The sequence below is a fragment of the Cololabis saira genome, chromosome 16 (assembly GCF_033807715.1).
Source record: "Cololabis saira isolate AMF1-May2022 chromosome 16, fColSai1.1, whole genome shotgun sequence".
Taxonomy (NCBI): Eukaryota; Metazoa; Chordata; class Actinopteri; order Beloniformes; family Belonidae; genus Cololabis; species Cololabis saira.
In genome coordinates this window covers 27,532,767-27,554,973 of record NC_084602.1, presented here as the reverse complement: position 1 = coordinate 27,554,973, position 22,207 = coordinate 27,532,767, and the positions used below count along the sequence as shown (strand labels likewise).

The following is a 22,207-nucleotide window of genomic DNA, read 5'->3' as shown; positions in this document are numbered from 1 at the left end:
CCCTAGAAATGTAAACGTTATTACACAATACTCAACAACATTTCAACAGTTTATTGCTTTGGAAGAATCTTTTCACACTAGTTACATATGAACATATTTTACAATGTAAGACATATTTGTTCAAAATTTTGGCATGTCCAACTTTGGCAGCAAGCTCAGCCTCAAACGTGTCTAAACAATATTTGTTGTTCACGTGTGAAGATGCAGATAAGAGGTGAGATGATGTTGAAACTGGATGCTGAAGCCTGTGCCGGCTTGTACTCCTCTAGCGTGTTTGGCAACGCACAGCTCGCAGCACTCACGTAGCGCTGTCTCACTTGCTAATAACAAGTAAAGGCACTTTAACAGCCACTTAGTGAGCATGTTATCTGTGACAAACGGGCAACCATCAGTCATAAACATGGACTCGATCTTTTACAAATGGCGACTTCTGACCGGTCTGTAGCCTTGTTTTCTGTCCGGTCCTTAAAAGAGCACGAGAACATTTGTCCTGTCCACCGCTGGAACCTGACACCAACAAAGTGCTGGCAAAGGCACATGTTTACAGAGAGCTAAAAGGTCTGGGAAAACGAAGCGTTGTTGGAAAACATCACATATAAAAGTGAAAGGCAAAATATTTAGACAGATACAACCATGTGCAGTCGGACTGCTTACAGATTCACGTGTAATAGAGTACTTTCTGGAAGATAAGTACCAGTGTGGAGACATTTACAGCGTCCTTTTCTCCTTATTGTAAATACTCTTGCTCCTCCTCAGTTGGGCAGATACTTCCGTAGTACACCAACCCCATCCCACTGCGTGAGCCAGCATCTCTGAAGTCGCATAAAAACTGAGCAGAAAAGATGCAAATGCACAGATGACCGTTTGTGCCTCCGCGTTGTCGCCGTGCAGGCTGTTTGCTGCTGTCGCTTTTACGACAATCTGCACTTTGATGCTTTAAATGTCACCTATATCCAGCAAAATGTAAAAAAAACAGCCATCTTTAAAAACGTTTGTATTCTCCTCGGTAGCGTCCATCAGCATCCCATCTGCAATCGTTTTGCGCGTACCTCCGGCAGTCACATCTCAAAATGGCGGTAAATATTCTCCACGTAGCTCAGCACCCTCTGCCAGTCAGGACCTCCTGCTCTCAGCATCTCCTCTACCGTCTATTAAAAATAAAAAACAGAAAAAGTCAAATAGAGGTGTGTTTTACACAGACAAACTATTTTGTGCGCGCTGCAGACAAGCCTACCAGAGACTGCTCAATTCCCACGCTCTCTCCTGTTTTGAATGCCAGACTGAGGTTCTCCCTCTACAAAAAAAAAAGAAAAAGAAAACAGCAAATAAATAAAAAGACTGAAGCAGGACACCATAAATCACTTTCTCCAGTCCATCACAAAGTAAGTGCACAGTCTCAACCTTGTTTTCCAGAGTGAGGGTGCCGTAGGGGATGTGAGACGGGAGGTAAGTGTGATAGACGGCGCAGAAGGCGAGACCGTCGGCCCAGCTGCTGCTGAAGTTGGTGATGTCAATATTCTGCATGTGCACAAAAGACATGAGAGATCAGGGTAGGAATGGGCGATATTTTACCGTTCACGATATACCGTCAAAAAAATTCCTCACGATAAGATTTTTTCATCTCGCGGTAAAAACGATAAATTCCCATTGATGATGTTTTTGTGTAAAGCCTGAATTATGGTTCTGTGTTAAATCCACGCACAACGTACGTGAAGGAAGGAAGGAAGGACGGAAGGAAGGAAGGAAGGAAGGAAGGAAGGAAGGAAGGAAGGAAGGAAGGAAGGAAGGAAGGAAGGAAGGAAGGAAGGAAGGAAGGAAGGAAGGAAGGAAGGAAGGAAGGAAGGAAGGAAGGAAGGAAGGAAGGAAGGAAGGAAAGAGGAAGGGAAGAAGGAAGGAGAGAGCAGGAGGAAAGAAGGAAGGAAGAAAGGAAAGGGGAGAAGGAAGGAAGAAAGGAAAGGGGAGAAGGAAGGGAGAAAACAAGGAAAGGAGGAAGGAAGGGAGAAAAGAGGAAAGGAGGAAGGAAGGGAGAAAAGAGGGAAGAAAGAAGGAAGGGAGAAAAGAAAGAATGAAGGGAGAAAAGAAAGAATGAAGGGAGAAAAGAAAGAAGGAAGGGAGAAAAGAGGAAAGAAAGAAGGAAGGGAGAAAAGAAGAAAGAAAGAAGGAAGGGAGAAAAGAGGAAAGAAAGAAGGAAGGGAGAAAAGAGGAAAGAAAGAAAGAAAGGAAGGGAGAAAAGAGGAAAGAAAGAAAGAAAGGAAGGGAGAAAAGAAGAAAGAAAGAAAGAAAGAAAGAAAGAAAGAAAGAAAGAAAGAAAGAAAGAAAGAAAGAAAGAAAGAAAGAAAGAAAGAAAGAAAGAAAGAAAGAAAGAAAGAAAGAAAGAAAGAAAGAAAGAAAGAAAGAAAGAAGGATAAATTCCCGTGTAACAAACATGGCGGATCTGAGAGCGAGATAGATTTATAGTTGAAAAGGTGGAGTTGAATTGGTATTTTTTTTATCCTCATTTTTATCGTTATCGGGATAAATGTCAGAAATGATCGTGATACATTTTTTAGTCCATACCGCCCATCCCTAGATCAGGGTAGGTTTTACTTCCTCTGTGTTTAAATCGTGCCAGCTGCATGAGTTAGGCACCAGAGCTGTACAACAAATCAGCCCCAGGATCACCTTGTAGCCTTGTGTTCGGCTCTGACACCAGCGGAGCAGCGAGTTTCTCTTGGAGCCGCCATGGCGACGCAGCAGCAGGCTGAAACCATCCTGGGACCTGGCAAAAGGGTGAACGGGAAGTGAGATTTATGAGTTGGGCCGAGATTCTTGTCAGTGGGGTAAAAGATGTCTGTGGTCTGCAGCTTTATACACACAAAGAAAATTAAAACAAGGAAGTATCTTAAAAAAATGTTTTCGGTGAGGTTGGTTTCAATTGATGCAGTGCAATGTGTGTGTGTGTGTGTGTGTGTGTGTACTCACCTGGAGGGTGGCAGCTCGGTGAGAGCTGAGTTGTACTTGTTCAGAGATTCCTCTCGTTTTCCTGCAGAGGCAAGCAACAGCTTTAAAGACGGGCCTGATTTTACTCAGCTGCATTTCAGCTTTTTTTCTATTAAATGTGAAAAAAAATGTATAAAAAATATTAACGAATCAGTTTTCTAACTGATCAAGGTCTAAACAACACTTGCAGCCTCACCACAATCTGAAATATGAACTTAAACACACTAACATGGACATGTTTTACGCAATGATGAATGATTTTTTTGGTCAGCAGAACAAGTTGTGCTCCAGAAAACAGTGCTTTTAAGATAAGATAAGATAAGATATCCTTTACTTTCTCCCTCAGTGGGGAAACTTATTTTTGTTGTCAGCAGTACACTTAGCACACACATGCAGGGGAGGGGTAAAAAGACTGAAAAGTCAGAAATAAAAATATATAAAAAATACAAAAAATTATTTACACACAAGTACACACAGTATTCAGGGTCCCTAATGAAAGTTTACACTTCTAACCATTTAGGTGTTATTTTTGGGTGTGTGGATCTTAATAAAATCATAACTGTAAAACAACCACATCCCAACATGGCTAAGCTACAGCTATGTTGGCTCCTTATAACTGAAATAATAATGAACCTAACAACATTGTTATGTTAATTAATGTTCTTTGCCTTACTGAATAATGCAACATATTGTTCTCTTGTGTAGGTGTGGATTGCACATCCAAGGGGTCATTGCTGCTAGCATGTAGGTATCTGCCTGTTGATCTCGCCCCACGCAGAGTGAAGGATTGTGAGTATTCAACAATGCAGATGGGCTTGTGGGCAGAACTCCAAGAAAAAAGAAAAAAAAAGCTAACAGCACATAACTGGGAGATGACAAAGGTTGAATGCTGATTAGTTGCAAGTTAGCTTGAGCCTGGAGGAGCGAAGCGACGACGCACTTCCTCACAAATGAGCAAAGCACCAAAAAAGGGTAAAGAACAAAGAAGGTCAGGGGAGGAGCACAGACAATAGCTGCACTGCACTATGTTTCACTCCCCTACAAAGCATGTCTCCGTTCATTATAAATCCTGTCTTTTTCCACAGTTCAGCCGAGCTAAAAGTCAAGAACACCTCAGCTTGTTCCACATATTCCAGACTGGAGAACCCGAAATAGTGGCTGCGAAGCCATTTTCAAACTCCTCGCTGGCATTTAGAAGTCACATCTCTGTGGCGTGTTCAAGTGCAGTATTTTTTTTTTCCGAGGATGCTGAAGACACGAGGAGACACGCCAGCGCTGGTTGTTCGTGTCAGTTTGATGTGCAAGAGGCCTCACTCTCCTTCCGGCTTGGGGTTTTCTCCGACTGCCGAGCACATTTCAGCGACTGATCAAACACGCAGCAGCTAACTTTGTCTGCTCTCTGGTGCTGAACAAGTAGAGCTCACGGTGATGAGAAATGTTGTGATGAACACGTCTACCTCCTACTAAAAATAATGCCGAGCGAACCAACGCGATGCTGTCGACTACGGAAGTAAGACGAAAGATGATGAAAGATGCTAGAATGCTGTAAGCTATGAATTCATCATATTTCACATCAGACAATATGTGGAGTAGACTCATACCCCTTTTACACCAAGCTGGTTCCAGGGCTGGTTCTGGGCTAGAGCCAGAGTTAGCACCAGTTCTTTGGTTTTACACAGCCTAAGCGCCGGCTCCTGGCTCTCAAAACGGGTGCTACGCCAGCCCCTTTGAGCTGCTGGGCCAGCTCAAAGAACCAGTTACGCTGGGGGCTGGGGGCGGGGCTGGGGACGGGGTTACTGAACAACCAGAGCAGAGTAAACCCGGAAGAGCGCCGTTTTTAAACAACGTAGCGTTGAACACGGTGGTTAAGTTAGTAGACTCTTTTATTATTACATCCATTTATTTAATAATGGATGTAAAACAGAAGCAGCAGTGGTCTACGGTACAATCCACCAACAGTAACGTCTGCGGGCTCCGTGCCGCCGATGCAGCGGCGCAGCCTCGCGTCCGAGCCCGCGGGGGAGCGTTCCAGCCCCGGGACGCTTGGACGCGAGGCTGCGGAGCCCGCCGATGCAGCGCAGCTCCATCCATTTATTTCATAAAAATTCCCGGCCCGCGGGGACGCCTCCCAGCCCGCCGTTCTGGTTCCCCCGCGTTACACCAACGCAGAGCCTACGGCGGAGCTCCTGAGGAGAGGAGAGGAGCTGCTGTCCCCCGGGGCTGCTGGCTTTCGAGTCAAATTTGTTAACAGGCCTTATTTGGATAAACTGAGCCCAGGTTGGGGATCTTAAAGGGTTACTTTACCTGAAAAAAATATTAAAACTTAATAAAGTGCCATATTAACAGCGCTACAGCAGGAATTAAAACAGCTTTTAACTGTCGGCTTCCTCATATGGTGTGACGATCGACGCAGAGCCTACGGCGTAGGTTACGCGGCGACGGGCGCCGTACGCCGTACCCTACGCCGTAGGCTCTGCGTCGATTTAACGCAGAACCATAAATCAGCTCCGGAGCCCGCAGTCAGCCAGAAATTCCGAAATTTTCAGAGCAAATTTCTTAACAGGCGTTATTTGGATAAACTGAGCCCAGGTTGGGGATCTTAAAGGGTTACTTTACCTGAAAAAATATTAAAACTTAATAAAGTGCCATATTAACAGTGCTACAGATGAAATTAAAACAGCTTTTGGCTCTCAGCTTCCTGATCAGGGTGGGGATGAAAACGAGGGGGAGTGGTGACGTGATGACGTGGCTCTCTGGCCAGCTCCTGGCCAGCACCAGCTGTGTAAAAGCAAACGGTTCTTACTTAGAACCAACCGCGAACCAGCTCTAGCACCAGCACTAGCACCAGCCCTGGAACCAGCTTGGTGTAAAAGGGGTATCACTGTAACACAGCCGTGCACTGACCTGTGTCACTGCTGGACTTGCTTTCTTGCCAATCCAGACCTTTACGTCCTCTTAGTTCACCAAAGTTCTTTTAGGGGGGAAAAAAAAGTTGAAATCAGGTACTGATCATTAACTTGAAGGATGCTGAACTATCTCCTGCGAGAAGTCCTGTACCTCACCTTGGTTGTAGACCCCAGAGTTGACGCACAGTTGGACTGGGATGTTCCATTCTGCACAGTAAAGGAGTCCGAGGAGGCAGGTAATCTGGACAGGCTTCTGCAACAAACAAAGAGAAAAGGACCTGGTTAAACACACTGTGTTTTCGTCTGGAACGGTTGTTTCACTCGGCTCCAGCTGTAAATTAAACTGCCCTCAAGAGGAAGCCGTCTGGATTGAGTGTCACACATTGAAGAAAACCCACAACCACAGTCCTGACCAGACTCGGTAATTATCCTTCATCTTTGCGTGCCAGAGAAAGAAATGTGGAAGGCTGAGAAAATCTGTCACATTATAGAGCAAACTGAAGCTCCAGCGACACAAAAACAGATGAGAACACACTTTTTTTATATTTTGTGCACGTGGAAGAAGAAATTAATTGTTTTCACCGGGTATTTTCTTATGAACTCAAAGTGTTTGATGCTCAAATTTACCTTGATCTCTCTGTCGTCAGCATCCTTCGTGTCTCACTGGATCGCACGTCCTTCCCATCTCTGTCCTCATTGGTCACATTTCTCAGGTAACGCTTAGCCACACCTTTACAGTCTATCCTGGCACCCTCCCCATCAACGCTCTTCATCCCTTCATTCTGACTCCCAGTTTCCACCCCTACTCCTCCCAACCTGTGCAAGCCTCTCCCCCTGCCCCGCTCTGTTCCCTCTTTGTTTTCAGAATTGTACTCTCGTTTTGGTCTCTCTGGCTCCTGACAGGAAGACTGTGCTTCTGGTTTGTCCTGAGCCTGGATCGCAGTGGCCAGTTTCTGCCTGCTCTCCTTCAGCTCTCCTTGCACGGTCGCCAGCTGCACCTCAGCCTCCTTCTGTCTCTGCTGGGCAGCGACGAGCTCCCTCTCCGTGTCTTTGTGAGCCGCCCTGAGCGCCGTCAGCTCCTCCTCCGCCTCAGCTCTCAGACGGTCAGCCACTGCCACCGCCACCTGGAGGTCCGCCTGGAACTGCAGCCATTCCCCACGCTCCATCTGGAGGGGAAACAGTGTGGGTTTTTTTTTATTTTTATTTTAAAGCAAACACAATCCAAAGAATAAGACTCTTTTCTACAGCACCAACAGTGTCTTGAGATTTTGGCGAATCAGAGAGAAATTTGTGATGTAGAAACACCCTGGAAATTAGAATGAGGGCCATAGAGGGGAACATTTCCATTCGTCTAAGAAAAGTCAATGTCACACATTTCAGAATGAAATAAAAAAATGAACACAATGTTGTGTAGTTTAAAACCACGTCACTGTTGAATCAGACAATCACAGAGAGACGTTATGTTTGAATAGGTCTGCTTGGCAACATGGTATTTTAACATGGCCTGTGTTGTGTGAACCATAGACCGTTTTAGAATACATATGTTTTGCAGAAAAGAAAATATAGTAACAGAGTACAAACCCTAATTTCAATGAAGTTGGAACAGGGAGTAAAGTGTAAATAAAAGCAGAATGATTTACAATGATTTAAAAATCTACAAATCTATTTTCAATTGAATACTCAAGTCAGTTTATTTTTATAGCATATTTAAAAGTGTTGACCACAGTGCAAGACAAACTGCACACAGAAAAAAAATCAATATCAACATAAATACAAAGCTGGGAACAATAAAACCTAATGCAATAAAAACTGTGAATACTAATTAAAATTAATTTTTGCTCAGTTTTTACTAAAAGCAAAAGAAAATCCATGTTTTTTAAAATATTTTTTTTTTAATGATTAAATGTGTTAGCAGCTCTGATACTAAAAAGATAAACTGTTTCACATTCTGAGGAGCACCTGAAAACACTCTGTCACTTCTGATCTTTAGTCTGAATCTGGGAACCTCGACTTCAGAGCTCTAGTTGGAGGGGGGGTTCAGAAGTTCACGCACATACTGTAAGGTAGTGCTGTGTGTTTTAAGAAACTTGAAAAACAATCAATAAAATCCAATCAACATGGATCCTGAAATGGACAGGAAACCAGTGTAAACAGGCCAGTACAGCAGAGATGTGATCACGTCTTTTTGAACCTGCTTGAGTCTTGTACAGACTGTAGAAAGCGAAGTGAAGGATGATCAAGACTGTTATACAAAGACGTAGACAATAGTCTAAAGAGATGGGAATAGCTCTCTCAAAGTCTTACTGAGGAGTCTTAAGGAAAAAAAAAGATAGTCTTAACCACTCAACTGCTTATCAAATCTAAATGCACCATCAAACATCATATAGAGGTTCTTTGCAGCTGGGTGGCAGCAAGAATCTAGCCAGCTGATAACGCTGTCATACCAATCTACAGTTTGGCTTTCCAAATAAAATCATTTCTGTTTTGTTTTTGTTAATGCTTGAGATGTTTGACTCCATCCATGTGTTCACATCTCGAAGACAGTTTAGCAGAGCCTGAATGTTAATATGACTGTCTGCTTTTATTGGCAGATAGATCTGAAGATCATCTGCAAAACAAAGAAATGAGATACTGTCTTTTTTCAAAATGGACCTCAAAGGAAGAATATAAAAAAAAGAATATAAAAAGGCCCAGTATGAAGCCTTGGGGAATCCCATAACAAAGTGGGGGCACTTCCGAAGAATGCTGGCCTAAATTAACAGAAGAACTTCTACCAGACAAATAAAACGGGAAAACCTGAAACCTCTCAGAAAGGCCATTTGAGTCAAGTATGACTGTAAAAGATTAAAAACTACTTTTTCTAAGAGCTTAGATAGAAAAGGGACTTTATGGCGCTTTTCCACTAGTACTTACTCAGCCCGACTCGGCTCGTCACGCCTTTACCCGTTTTGTCCCCGTTTGTTTTTCCACAGCCAGGGGAGAAGTGGGCAGGTTTGGGTGAAGCTGCTGTGACGTACTCGATTGCGCAACCGCTTTGTTCATGTCGGCGCTGATCAGAAATCAGCTGGAGCCGCGAGTGGCTGAGAGTAAAACAGCCCGTCTACATCCCTTTTTTAATTCTCTCCTCAGCCACCAGGTTTATGAACATCTGCAGCTCAGAGTTGGATCACCAAACAGACGTTTTGCGCTTTATAATAAAATCGCTGCGAGCCGCGAGTCGCGCTGACTCCCGCTTCCTGATTCAAACGTCTGACGGCCCCGCCCCCGACCAATCAGTGGCGCGGAGGGTGGTGACGTCAGAAATAGTCCCGGCTCAGCCCGGATAGAACCTCACTAGAATGGTTACAGAAATAGTATCGGCTTGGAGCGGCTCTACCCGTCTCAGCCCTAGTGCAAAAGCGCAAAACGGGGCCGTGGCGGGTAGAACCGAGGTGAAGCGGGACTAGTGCAAAAGGGGCATTAAGATATAAGCTTGAAATTAGAAGGAAATTAGAAGTACCACAACATTTTTGTAGGCATCTGGAGCACAACCAGACATCAAAGAAGAATGTATTAGATCCACAACACGTGGCTCAATGGTGTTAAAAACATTCTTAAAAAGGAGAGGTATGATGGTGATTGAGAGACAGTGAAATGATCACGTGCTGGACAATTTCAGATAGGGTGAAATAATTCTCAAACTACATACAGGAGAAGCCGGAGGATTTGAGGCAGAAATGGAGGGAAAAGACATAATCAAAGGAAACTTTTCTTTGAAAAATTATAGAAATTTGTCACAAAGAGTGGCTGAAGGCACAAAACCATTCGAATCAGAGGAATTTGTCAGACAATTAAGAATTTTAAAAAGAAATTGAGGTCTGTGTTTATTGTCTGACAAAAGGTTAGATAAAAATTGGGTTTTGAAACTTTCAGATGTTTCTGATAATAAGTTTGGCTTTTTAAAACATTTCTAAGGAAACGTTTAGATTTTCTTTTTCAATATATTTTCAGCAATTGTCAAAGTTGAAAATATTGTTTTCCAAAAAACACTTTTTTTTCTGTTTGAACATTAAAAATCTCGTCTATATCCAAGTGAAAATAGGTTGAGAAGGTGTGCAGATCGTTTTGTGATTTTATTTGAATTTCACACGTTTCAACCTTATTGGAACTGAGGTTCCTAAATCTCCCGCTTAAGTAAACACATCCAATGCAACGTTCACTCACACTGAATTTTATAAGGTTTGTCTTGTTTTAGATGATAAAAAAATTCACTCCTCTGCTCTGATTCTGAGCACCTATTAGCCTAGCTCTCTAACAATTACACCCATCTCCTTTGTTGTACCAGTCAATTACAGTTTATAGACACGACTATAGTTTATTGCCCAACTAAATCCACAGTGTAGCTTCATTTATGTCAATATAACTATAATGAATGACTGTTTCATTAAAGTACTTGCAGTCGGAGCAAGTTTTACTCACTTCATTTACTGCTCAGTGACTTAATGTATGATGTAAAATGATTATTTTATATTATTTTCCTTTTAGTACTCAACCAGTTACAAACACAGTCATCAGACAGGAACAGTTGGGTGACAAAGTAGATGTAAAAAAACCAGCCTAACTTACCATTAGTTTAAGCTGTATCTTCTTGAATATGCAACTAAGTATAAAAATGACACTTCAGACTTCAACCCGTCTTCTAATTGAAATGTTTGTTTGGTGACTTGGAGTAAAAGAACCTTCTCCATGTTGCTCCCCTTTGGCAAATAAAGTATGACGGTGTTCACCTGTGTGCTTTGTCACCAGATTTACCAGATTTAAAAAACAACAACAACAACAACAACTATGACATTGTACGAAATAGAGAAATATTCAACCTGGGTTAATCAACTGAATCAGCAGCGCCTGAACTCATTTAGCAAATGACTGATTATAATAGGTATTCATTTATGTGTGAACATCCCACTGATCAGTTTAAATCAAGAAAGGTTACTTTCTGATATGTGATAGTGAACATAATGTGTGTCATATTTAAAACTAAACCGAATAGCATTAGCAAGGATAGCTAACCCCACAAAATGATTACAATCAAATGAACAATCACATATCCATTTGGCCCCCACACAGCAAGTCTAAACAAGCTGCATCTCTAATGAGGCATAACTGAATCATGAGCCAAAAGAATTTTGTCCTTTTTTCCCCCTCTCTCTTTTAGATTAAAAAAAAACAACCCATAAACTCAAACAGGCTTGTACACAGAAAAAGCAAAAGAAGGGGGAAAAAAAAAAGTTTGGGCTAGACGGAGATTACATTGTGAAACTGCTTTCTCGCTGTGGCTTTGATCCAATACCTTCTTTTATACCTTTTAGAAAATGATGAGAACCTCACTCTCAAAGAGACTCAATTCTGTATCTTTGAGGGTGAGTGGAAAAGTTTCCACTTTCATTCTTTGAGAAACACGTACAAACACGACCACCAGATATCAAAAGTAAATTGCAACAGACTCTTTCGAAATCTTAAGGAAGCATTTGTGTAAAAAAAAAAGAAGCAGTGAGATACGGTAAAGAAAAGACTGAGCAGAATAAAAGTGGTTTAGAATATATGAAGAGGGAAAGGTTTTATTGGAGGCAGCGTTCAGACTCTGAGTAATACGAGACAGAGACTGTGATGGAGTTTTGAAAAGTGGAGGGGCTGGGAATGTCGGTAATTAGATGAAAAATGAATGGAGATGTGGAGGAGGAGGAGGGGGAGGAGGAGGAGGAGGAGGCGATGTTGCTCCCTCATCTGACCAAGTGACTCAACACCACAGCTGGACTTGATTACACTTCATGTATGCACATGCACAAGAACACACACATCATATCATATTCATTTCCTCTCTCCCACACATACACCCCCTCTCTTTTTCTCTTTTACCTCAACACCGAACCACACTGCCGAGCACCCGCTGTCTGACAGCGTGAAGCGAGCAGCGGCACGGTGCTTCCCGCTTGCAGTGAAAGTTCTATATCGAGTCCTTCCACAACGGCCGCTGGGTCTTGGGGGATGTCGTGGTCTTATCTGGATGTGGACACTCCAACTGGAGCATGTCCGCTTAAGGAAACAGGAAGGGGTGCTCCTCAGCTCACACTGAGATAAGGGTGTGGATTGTCTCTTTATACATACACGCTCTCTCGGCCCCTCAAGGGCTGACCTCGCGAACCGCAACAGGACCAGATGTGGTATCCCGCCTTGACGAGCAGACAGAGCTTTCAATACTCTTGATCCACATCTCAAACCTTCCTGGGAAGAGTCCAGTACACTTGGAGGCTGTGCATACGTGTGTGTGTTTCTGTGTTCCAACAATCTGTCCCTAGTTCACCTCCACACCCAGTTTTTTTTTTTAAATACATAGTTAGGGGAATATCTCAACTCCTTCTCAAGTTTTCCACAGCCTGTGTTGTGTATTCAGAAAGTATAAAGTATAACATACTCCTGAACCCGTTAAGACCCACTTCACTCCATCCACAGTAACTGCAAATGTGTACAAACGGAAACTGCCCGACTGCCTGCAAACGGCAACAAGGAACTACCACTGCAAACTAGGGCTGTTCGATTAATCGATTTTAAATCGTAATCGCGATTATGTAATTAGAACGATGTTAAAACGTGAAACTCGTAAAATCGATTTTTCACTTTTTTTAATTTTTTTTTTTACCTTGTCTGCACACATATTAATGATTGATACCATATTAATGATTGATGGAAATACCTCTCAATACCTGCGACAAGTGCCCCATCGGAGAGGCTCTTTAGTGTAGGAGGGGGCGTTGCCACCGGGCATCCCTCAAGCCAGATGCGGTAGACCGGCTCGTGTTCCTTGCAAAAAACTTGCAAATGTGAATAGCAAATGTAATGACTGACATTACACACCTCTACCTCCTTCATGGGTTGCATTATTATTTAGCATGCAAAGACCCAGTTTAGTTTAATTAGAAAATGTCTTGTTTTATTTAATTGGAAATATAACTTACTGTATGTTTGCAAGTGCTGATTTGCTGATTTTATTTTTCAGAGATAAAACTTTATATTTTATTATATTTTTTAAAACTTTTTTTCAACTTATTTTACAGAGCTTTGCACTTTATTCATTCATTTTTGGTTTAATAAGAGCAAAGTTTGCACTTAAAGCCCAATGGGGCAAATGTTCAATAAAAAAACAGCATATTTGAAATCATTTCTTTGCCTTTTGTCAATTCACAAAATAATCGTAATCGTAATCGAAAATCGGATTTTGAGAGAAAAAAATCGAGATTTTATTTTTGGGCAAAATCGAACAGCCCTACTGCAAACACAACCCAGCCCAGCATGCAGACCAGTCGGTGCCCCCTCTCCCTATCCTCCCCGACACTCTAAATCTTCCCCCAACATGTGACCGAGGCTGCGTGACCTCCAGATACAGAGCGTTTTCAGGCCTGGCTTGTAGGAGCAGACCAGCGGGAAGAAAAAGAGAGCAGAGACAACCTGAAGGTCATTCCTGAAAATCTCTGGCAGCATTCACCTGGAACTGATTCCAAAGTGCGGCTTTGAGATCAACTGAAGGGAATCTGACCAGCCGGCCCCCACACCCAAACCGCCCCCCCCCACCCGTCCTCCCCGGTGAATGAGTGTTTTCATATTTCAAAGTTAAGACAATTGAAGACTGATTGTGCACATAAGCACAGATAGATGGTGCATTGATGCTAAAGTGTATTGAAAGGCAAACAGGCTTCAGCAAGCTCAGCTTAGATGAAAAAGTGGAGGTAAGTAGAGAAGAGAAGGCAAGAAATAAGGGCAGGCAGAGAGGAATAAATGCATGAGATAGAGGATGGCACTGCAGCAGCATGTGGAGGGTAATAACTGTTGGAGTTTTGTGCTAAGGGAGGAGCAGTCCGCTCTCTGATGGAGAAAGAAGAGGCAGAGCACAGAAAGCGAAGCAGGAAGGGAGGGAGGCTTTCAGTCCATTTGTACATGTTTGTGAGTCTTCTGTCTCACGTGCACTGCAGACACAAAAACACATGGCTGGTGGGAGCGGAGCTGCAACCCTCGGCCCCCATTACCTCACCACACAGAGCAAAACAAAAAAGGTTTTGTGTCCCAAACAGCTGAATGTGAACCCCCCTCCTCCGTCCTGCAATTCTATTCTCCACTAGAAGGATCCCGGGACCGCGGAGCGGGCCGAGAGCACTCATAAAGTCGAGATTTGCCTGCTCATATCGCTCCGCTGAGAGCCTACGTAAACACAGTGCTGGATTGTCTCCGTTTCTACGACATGGCTCCCTTGCAGAGCTGGCTCACAGTCGGGGGGCTCAGCTAACCCGTATAAGGCTTACGTGGGAAAATCTACAAGTCGGAGACAAAGCGAGGGTGCCCGAAATCGAATAGGAGGTAGACGGCTGTGTAGAAAAGGTATGGCAGGCATGTCTCTGAGATGTGTACTTACAGAAATACAGCTATTTAAGCATAATCTAAAAAAATAACAGATGTGGGAGAGGCTCGCTGCGGGTCACAGCCCTGCTGTCGAAATCGCAGGCAGATCTGAAGGAAACAGGGAGCCCCCGGCTACAATCCTCAAAAGGGAGGGTCAGGAATTGGAACGAGTGACTGACAGGAAATTACCACAGAATATCACCGTCCTCACATAACCATGGCAGACTGGACTGAAGAACTTCATTCTATTGTTATTGTTCTTTGGTTATTTAACTCGCGTCCTTTTTACCCGCTTGAACTTCAAGTCAGGCGTTTGACTTCCAAGTCCTTACTTAAGCGGTGTCCTGCTATGATCTAATCTAATTTCCCTTCAAAGGGAGCCACAAATGTCAAAACTATCTTACAGAAGATGATCTCAATGATTTTCCTCCTCCGGGCCCCTCGGGAGAAGCCGAACACAGGAAGAACGTTAATAAGCAAAGCTGCAGCTCCCAGGGGGCCGAGCAAGGCCACTCCAGGGTCTGTTGTGGGGGGGGTGACGAAAAGTGTGTGTCGGTGTCATCCCATGGCCGAAAGGTCATAAGAACGGCTGAGGCTCGTGCATGACTTCCTGTCTCATACATGACTGTTTTCACAAACGCGGTTGCACATAAATGTTAACTTTCCACCAGCATGGAGTATTTTATTTGTGGTGAGTAAAACCAAAGATTTCTGCTTATTTTAGCTTAAGCCTATAATCTTCAGATGGCTGGTGTATTTTCTCTGGCAGTGCGGCCCCGATATGGACATGTTCTAACCTCTGCTCACTACAGGGTTTACCGAGCGGTCACCGCAGTTGCGATCACAGTTCAATAAACTCACAGCTGACGACGTGAAAAAACAAGATCACGAGGCTCATCTCACCTGCAGTGCGTTCTTCAATGTCTTCACTTCTGCCAGCAGACACTTCAATGTCTCTGAGGAAGGGATATAAAAATGTCAGAAGACATCACATGCATGTCACACAAAAAAATGGAAATGGACTTGCCCTTTTTAAAAAAAGTCAAAGGTTGACCCACAAGGGGACGGAAAGTTAAAGTACTCAAACAAAACTTCTGCAGGGCAGAAAAAAGTGTTTTCAAAACTGGATTAGTGACAGCCTCAGATCATTCTTGCCTGTTGTGTTTGGAGTCCCATCCTGACTGGCATCAATACTCAGTGTTTTCCTACACTCCTCCAACAGTTGCACCAGTTCCTCGCTGTGGACATCCTTATCTTCATGGCGTGACACCAGAGATTGACTCGGACCACTGTCTTTTCCCCCTGAGTTCTGACCCAAAGAGCTGGCAGTAGGTGATGCACTCGACACCAAGGAAGGACTCTTAACGGGACTGACCGCCACATTCTTCACTGGGGAGACTGAAGTTCTTGGTGAAGAGATCGGAGGACCCCCGTTCTTCCCCAAAGAGGCCTGCCCATTGCCTGCCGCGGTACTTCCTGATTTTTTGTGCAGCGGGCTAACTCCAGGGTCGATCGTGGAGGCGTTTGAGCTCACTGGCGGAGGAGGCCTCCAGTCAGGGGGTGGGATGGGAGTGCTGGGAGAGGTTGGGGGGCCGTGCTTTGATTTCTTCCCGCTGGGTGTGACGGCCAGTGCTGGAGGTGGCGATGAAGCCGGGACAGCAGGTGAAGCTTGAAACCGGACAGCACTGGGTATGACACCAATGCCATCGCTCTGTGGAGAAGAGGGTGGCGTGTGGAAACTGTCCACGTGAACTCCTAGAGAGAAAAGAACGTAAACGTATAGATTTGTTAGATTTATCCAAAGAAAAGACTTCCATCTGGGCAGAAGACATTGGTCCTTTCTGAAATGCCAAGTTTGCTGCCCAGGGTCAGATGCATGATCAACATGTACACACAAACACCAAAACAAAGGAAGGATGTGCAGTATGAATGTACACACCTCGCGGATACTGCTGTCCATGCAGATGCACAGGCTTCAAGCACTCTCCAATTTGGAAATTAATTTCACTATCAATGCATGACTGCGGTTTTGGTCATATACATTCATTTTAATAGTACACACTTCTTTCATTGTGCCTGTTTTTCCTCTGGTTTTCCCATGCATGTTAGGTTGACTGATGATTGTAAATTGTCCACAGACGTGGGTGTGTTTGTTTCTGTGTGGCCTTGTGGTGGAGCAGCAACTTGGTCCAGAGTGCATCCTACCTCCAGCCCATTGAGAAACAGCATAAGCTCCAGCCCTCAGAAATCAGTTTTGTGCACTTGTGTAAAATTTCAAGACGATGTAAACTTCTGAAAGAGGACCATGCGCTTGAACTTTATATATCTTTTGAGAAGAATGTACATGTACAATTTCAGCTTTCATGTATAAAAGGCTTCTGCAGTTTTATGAAACAGTTTCAGACTTTCTTCCACCAACAACAGGCACATTTGCATCATGCTTGCCTGGGAGCAAGTTCAGCATTCCTAAAATGAAGCATGAACAGCTCCTTTCCAAATTTTTATCATTTTTTGGACTAATCAGAGCAGCCTGGACTGTTTGGGAGGAGAAACTTCAAGAAACTGGAGTTAAAATAAAGTAATTCAGAAAATGGCACAGTTCAGTCGGCCAATTCTCACAATCAAGACTTTAAATGCGCTCTTAATGTAAAACGGTTGCGTGTTGGCATCAAGGCTTCAACTACTTAGAGATATTGGTGACGATGAACAGAACTTCCAACTCATACAATCAGAGGCTACAAGTAGACTCTGGGGAGGATTTTCGGGGGAGCTTGGTGGATGAGAGGCATCCGAAGCTAGGCTAGGCTAGGCTAGGCTAGGCTAGGCAAGTTTATTTGTCTGGCATGTTTCAGCAGCAAGACAACCTATGAGCATGCAGGACCTGGAATAAAGCATGCAGAGGGGTGAGAGCCAGCTTAAAATGATGCTTGAGATGGTTTCCTCAACAAGATTTCATACTTTGTTTATTTTCTGGGTGAAAATAAAAATCCAGTAAAACATTTACTTTCTCAGCTGTATATCTGTATGTTTTTTTGTTTCTTTTTATTTGCACCAACTTGTGTGATGCAACATGTATCACAACGTGTCACAACAGAGATGAAAGGTTGAAAGGAGGCATATCGCACTCGTTTTTTCACATGCAGAGCAATATTTTGACAAATGAATGAACATGACATGTTTTGGTCGAAACGCCGCAGGGATACGGTGGAAAAGTTCCTACTGCAGCCACGTCTTTACAACTCTGCTCATAGGGGCTGGTTTTAGGGGGCAGATTCAACCATGAGCCCCCACTCTAAGGTGCGCCTTTTTTTAAAAGTTGGTATTACGCAACCCACTTCTAACTTTTAACAAATGCAAAATGATCTAAAGCTGGGTGGGGATGAAAATGGGGAAAGCTGGACTATCACACTCTGATGTATCACTGTGATGTCAGAGTGCCTTGCAGATCTGAATTACTCACTGAGTGATGTCATTTTATGACGGGACTTTTGACTTGTTAGTCACTTCAGACACTGAAATACACACATTCCTACAGAGAACATCGGATTTTTCCAAAATATGTTCTCTTAAAGTTTACATGTATCACATCACATCATATTATTGCAACTTTCTTCTGGTGTGTTGCTTCAGCAAACTTATGGACTTGTATAAACAGTATTATAAGATGATATTTAATCAAAAAGATACCGGTAAGTATATTTTTAATGTCAGGCTTCAATATGTTAAAGAATGTGTTTCTGGGGTTTTCTGTGAAACTGATTAGTCCCCACCAGTCTGGCATGTTGACACTGAAAACAATTTTCAATGAGGTGACCAAAATAACAGTGCTGTGACTGACCGGCAAAGCAGCCGGGCCTTGTCTGAGCAGAGCAACACAGTGAGACGATCATTCCTCTCGGACTGCTCATCCATTATGCTGCTGGGACACTCATTTCCCATATTCAGGAACACACGCAGACACACAGAGAGAGCCAGTGTTTCCGAAACAGAGACATACTTGCAGCAGAGCTCTCAATAAATTTCCTAAACCGACACAATAACACAAGTGGTTTCCACTTTTTTCATTCAGAGTTCTCTGCCCACCACAACACACCATTAATAATGACTTCGGGGAGTTATGGGAACCCATGGGCATCCTTCTTTTCATTCTTTCTGTCTTTCTTTTCCTTGTTTGGACAAAAGCCCCACCGCTAGCAAAGTAATTTTTTTCATATGTGATGTAAGAGCACCAGTTGAGCATTTGCAAAGTTATGCACTCCTGCTGCAAGGCCAGAATCACTGAGAAAGAATGAAAGAAAGGATAGATGAATAACACCCTAATGCCACCCCTGCCTTTTATTCCACATTCCAGAGCTAAATGCGCTCTCCCAGCCGTGTACATCGGTGGTAGATTGACAGAATGAGTGAGAATACGTGTGTGTTTTCACCAAGGTCTCTGTGGGTGTGTGTGTGTGTGTATGTGTGTGTCAGGCAGCATTAGGCCTCCTATGATTAATCTGCTGCCCTTGTGCCGTACGGGGGAATTCTGCCGATTCATCACAGCTGGCCCGGCGGGGCCAGAACGAATCACACGGGGACGCGAGGAGAATGACCACTCACTGAGCAACACACGGGAGGGCTGCCAAGATTCCTGCGGTCCAACACACACACAGAAACACACTGCTTCTCCACCTGCCTATCCCTTTGTTGCCTTCAGTTTCATGATTGTCCCTCAACCACACACACACTTTACAGAGATTTCTAGCGTGCTTCGATGTTCCTGTATCTCACATCTTGGCTTTTCATGCATAAATCAGGGTTTTTATATTCGATAGAGGAAAAGAAACACTTGGAGACACCATTAAAAGGCTGAAACCCCTCAATATATCAATAAAAAAGGAGAAACTGGAATGAAAGGAGACATGAAGAGAGTGTGCATGTGTGTGTTGAAATACCTGTGCCTCCATGGTTGTCCTTGCTGGAGAAGTTGCCCATTACTGCAGTAGCAGAGTGATGCTGCCCTGCAGGTGCGTGTTGCTCTGTCACTCAGCCCAGGCCAAAGCGCGTTCCCGTGCGGAGGTCACCTACACGAGCACGAGCACAGGACATCCAGTCAGTGAAGTCATTGCACAGGCCGGGAAACAGCTCGCTCAATGCAATCCTGAAGGGCGTTGAGGGGTGTTTTCATCGAGCTCATGCTTTTCTCATTTGCATGGTAAGAAAATCGGCGTCTTTGCATACCAGGACCGAATCTCGTGGACGCGGTCAGAAAGCTGAGGCAGGACACTCTGGCGTGACCACAGCAGAGAGAAAAACACGCAAAAAAACAAAACAACAAAGGGCAAACAAATACGTTTTATATGAATGAATAGCAGCTATTCTCACAATTCACGCCACGGACACGACTTGTAGATGCGTGTTGTTTAGTTACAGACAGTGTCGCAGACGGCGTCGGTTCCTTCCGAGCGCCAGACGCGCAACTGGAACTTTTATCAACAACTTTAACGAGGTTTTTACTCCAGTGTCGAGCGGAAAAGTAAACGAAATACCCTTCCTCCAGGTCAAAACGTATACATTTGAGTAGAAACGCCTCAGAAAGTGGATACATACATACCCTCGAGAAGGGATTAATAATCCTCCGGATCTGAAGAGGAGCGTGTGTGGACCTTCCTGTTCGCCTCCCTGGCGCTGCGCGCTCCGTGCTCACCGCCTCCCTGCTCTCCTCACGCACAGCTGCTGCTCGCACTCCGACAACTTTAATCCATGCCACATCGTGATCCGGGAAGCATCTCGATAAGAAAACAAAGTCTCCTTTTTTTATTCAGCACAATAGCCCGAGAGACAACTTTGGCCGGAATGACCGACACCGGCTGCTGGAAGTGTCCGCTTGGTGGCACAGTCAGGCTGTGGGAGGAAAAACCTGTTGCTTTTTCCCAGACTGTGTCCCACCCTAACTTCTGTCTTCACTTGCTTCTGAAGCTGAAGTTAACCAAGTGACGTCCAACACAACACGCTTTAGGAGTTAAAGTGGTATTTTATGAAGGGTGCGTAAAAAAAAGTTCAAACTTTCACATTCCAAGTTTGCCATTCACAATGTTCAAGAGGATGGGTGGATGGTTTGTTAGTTACTCGGTTTTATAAGTTTTGTTACATGATGTGCTCAGATTATTTAGAGTCTAAAAACACTTAAAAAAAGAGTATACAAATGAAGAACACATAAAGATTTGTTTTTGTATTTGCCTCATTTAGTATGCACTTATTTATCTTTAATTGTACTTGGATTTATCTTTAATCTATCTGTTTTTGGTTGTTATTTGTTTTTTTCATTTTCGTTTTTTCATTTAGGAAAATTCATTTTCTTTTTTTCATTGTTTTCTGCTTCTTATTATCTTTAGTTTTTATTAGTTTTTGTTTTTTGTCTTGTTTTTCTTTTTAGTTGTTGTTCTTTGTACTTGTTATCTACTTTGTTTTATTCTGTTTAACTAACATTTTATAGTGTACTGTAAAAGTTTTTAGAAATGTATATTTGTACTGTTGGACCCCAGGAAGAATAGTTGCTGCTGAGGCAGCAACTAATGGGGATCTGAAATAAATAAAAAAAAAAATATATATATATATATATATATATATATATATATATATATATATATATATATATATATATATATATGTTTTTAAAGTAGAACAAAAAGAACAACTTCTGTTATACAAGAAAGGTCCAAAGAGATTATCCACTATGTTCATATATACTGGATAATCATCCTTGTCTGTATCAGGTTTACCACCTAGGAACATTATACTTCTTGTAGTCATAGTAACCACTCTTTTTATTGTATTAGTTTTTTAAACACCTTCATACACCCAAAGATATACTTATAAATGGTATATATCAATGTCACACAAAGTTACTTAAAGGTAAACTACATTATCACATGTCATCTTGGACAATCCCATGCGATAAAGACAACACTGAAAACTCAATGTGCTAAATATAGTATCATTAAATGCAAGAAGGAAGCAGGATGTTTTGTTGATGTTAATCAAACCATTAAAATGCGTTTAGAATGAAAATCTAACCTTGATGTTTTACTTTCCAGAAGAGAATACAGTTGTGTTTATCATCGGAAAACTCTCACATCACGTGATCTACACATTGACTTTGATTTGAAAGATTTCGTGTTTTTTTGTTTTTTTTCTTCTTTTAGTGAGACACCTCTGGATATTTCAGTTAAAGTTCAGTTGAATAGATGATAATTTCCTACTTGCTTGATCATTTCTACAAAGCACAGTCATTATAGGGGGGAATTAGTAGCCTATTCTTTATGACTGCTGTCACATGTTTTGGGACAGGCTAATGTAGGAATAGATAATGATCATATTTGTGATTAGGGTTGGGCTTCTAAACAAACCAGTGTTTTTTTGTTTTGTTTGTTTTTTCTTCACTGTTCTTCAGAAAAGCCCAAGGTCTAAACATGAATCAGATTAATAAAATAGAGCTGAAGTGTGTCACAAACCTCTCTGTAACCTCCAGTGATCAGCAACTTGGTGCGGTTCTTGGTGGGATGGTCTTCGTTACTACTTTGCTTTCACTCAGCTAATTCTGAACAACTGACATCTTTCACTAAAGTCGGAGTTTAACCTTTTTTAAGTTTATTTTAGCGTTTCCATCGTCTCAACTGACAGATCTCCTGTTGGGCCTGTGTTTCCCATCAATCAGCCAGGTCAGCAGTTTATTTAGGTCTGAAAGCCTTAGCGAAGAGAAGGCTGCCACATCATTCTGGTAAAATGAAAGTCATATGTGCAAGGGTAAATGTAATAAGCCTTTGATATTAGTGTTTACACATAAAGCTGAATAGTTTGCTCTTCTGCTCTATGCATGCACAATGTGGACCGTTCAAAATATACACCATCTATGA

General features: G+C 42.9%; 1 protein-coding gene across 2 annotated transcripts; it reads right to left on the bottom strand.

Annotated features, from left to right (window-relative positions):
* Positions 1-36: 36 nt before the first annotated feature.
* On the bottom strand, positions 37-20,256 carry si:ch211-195o20.7 (cytospin-B). Of its 2 annotated transcripts, none has more exons than XM_061744045.1 (12): positions 19,902-20,256; positions 19,247-19,375; positions 15,468-16,067; positions 15,216-15,268; positions 6,513-7,051; positions 6,042-6,138; positions 5,884-5,950; positions 2,962-3,022; positions 2,662-2,758; positions 1,402-1,518; positions 1,235-1,294; positions 37-1,148 (listed from the first exon to the last, which is right to left on the bottom strand). In XM_061744045.1, exons 2-12 carry the CDS (start codon positions 19,284-19,286, stop codon positions 1,059-1,061), a joined length of 1,821 nt encoding a protein of 606 aa, XP_061600029.1. In that variant the 5' UTR covers positions 19,287-19,375; positions 19,902-20,256; the 3' UTR covers positions 37-1,058. The 2 variants fall into 2 exon arrangements, with proteins under 2 accessions (XP_061600029.1, XP_061600028.1); XM_061744044.1 differs by having other exon boundaries at positions 19,906-20,256.
* Positions 20,257-22,207: the final 1,951 nt, after the last annotated feature.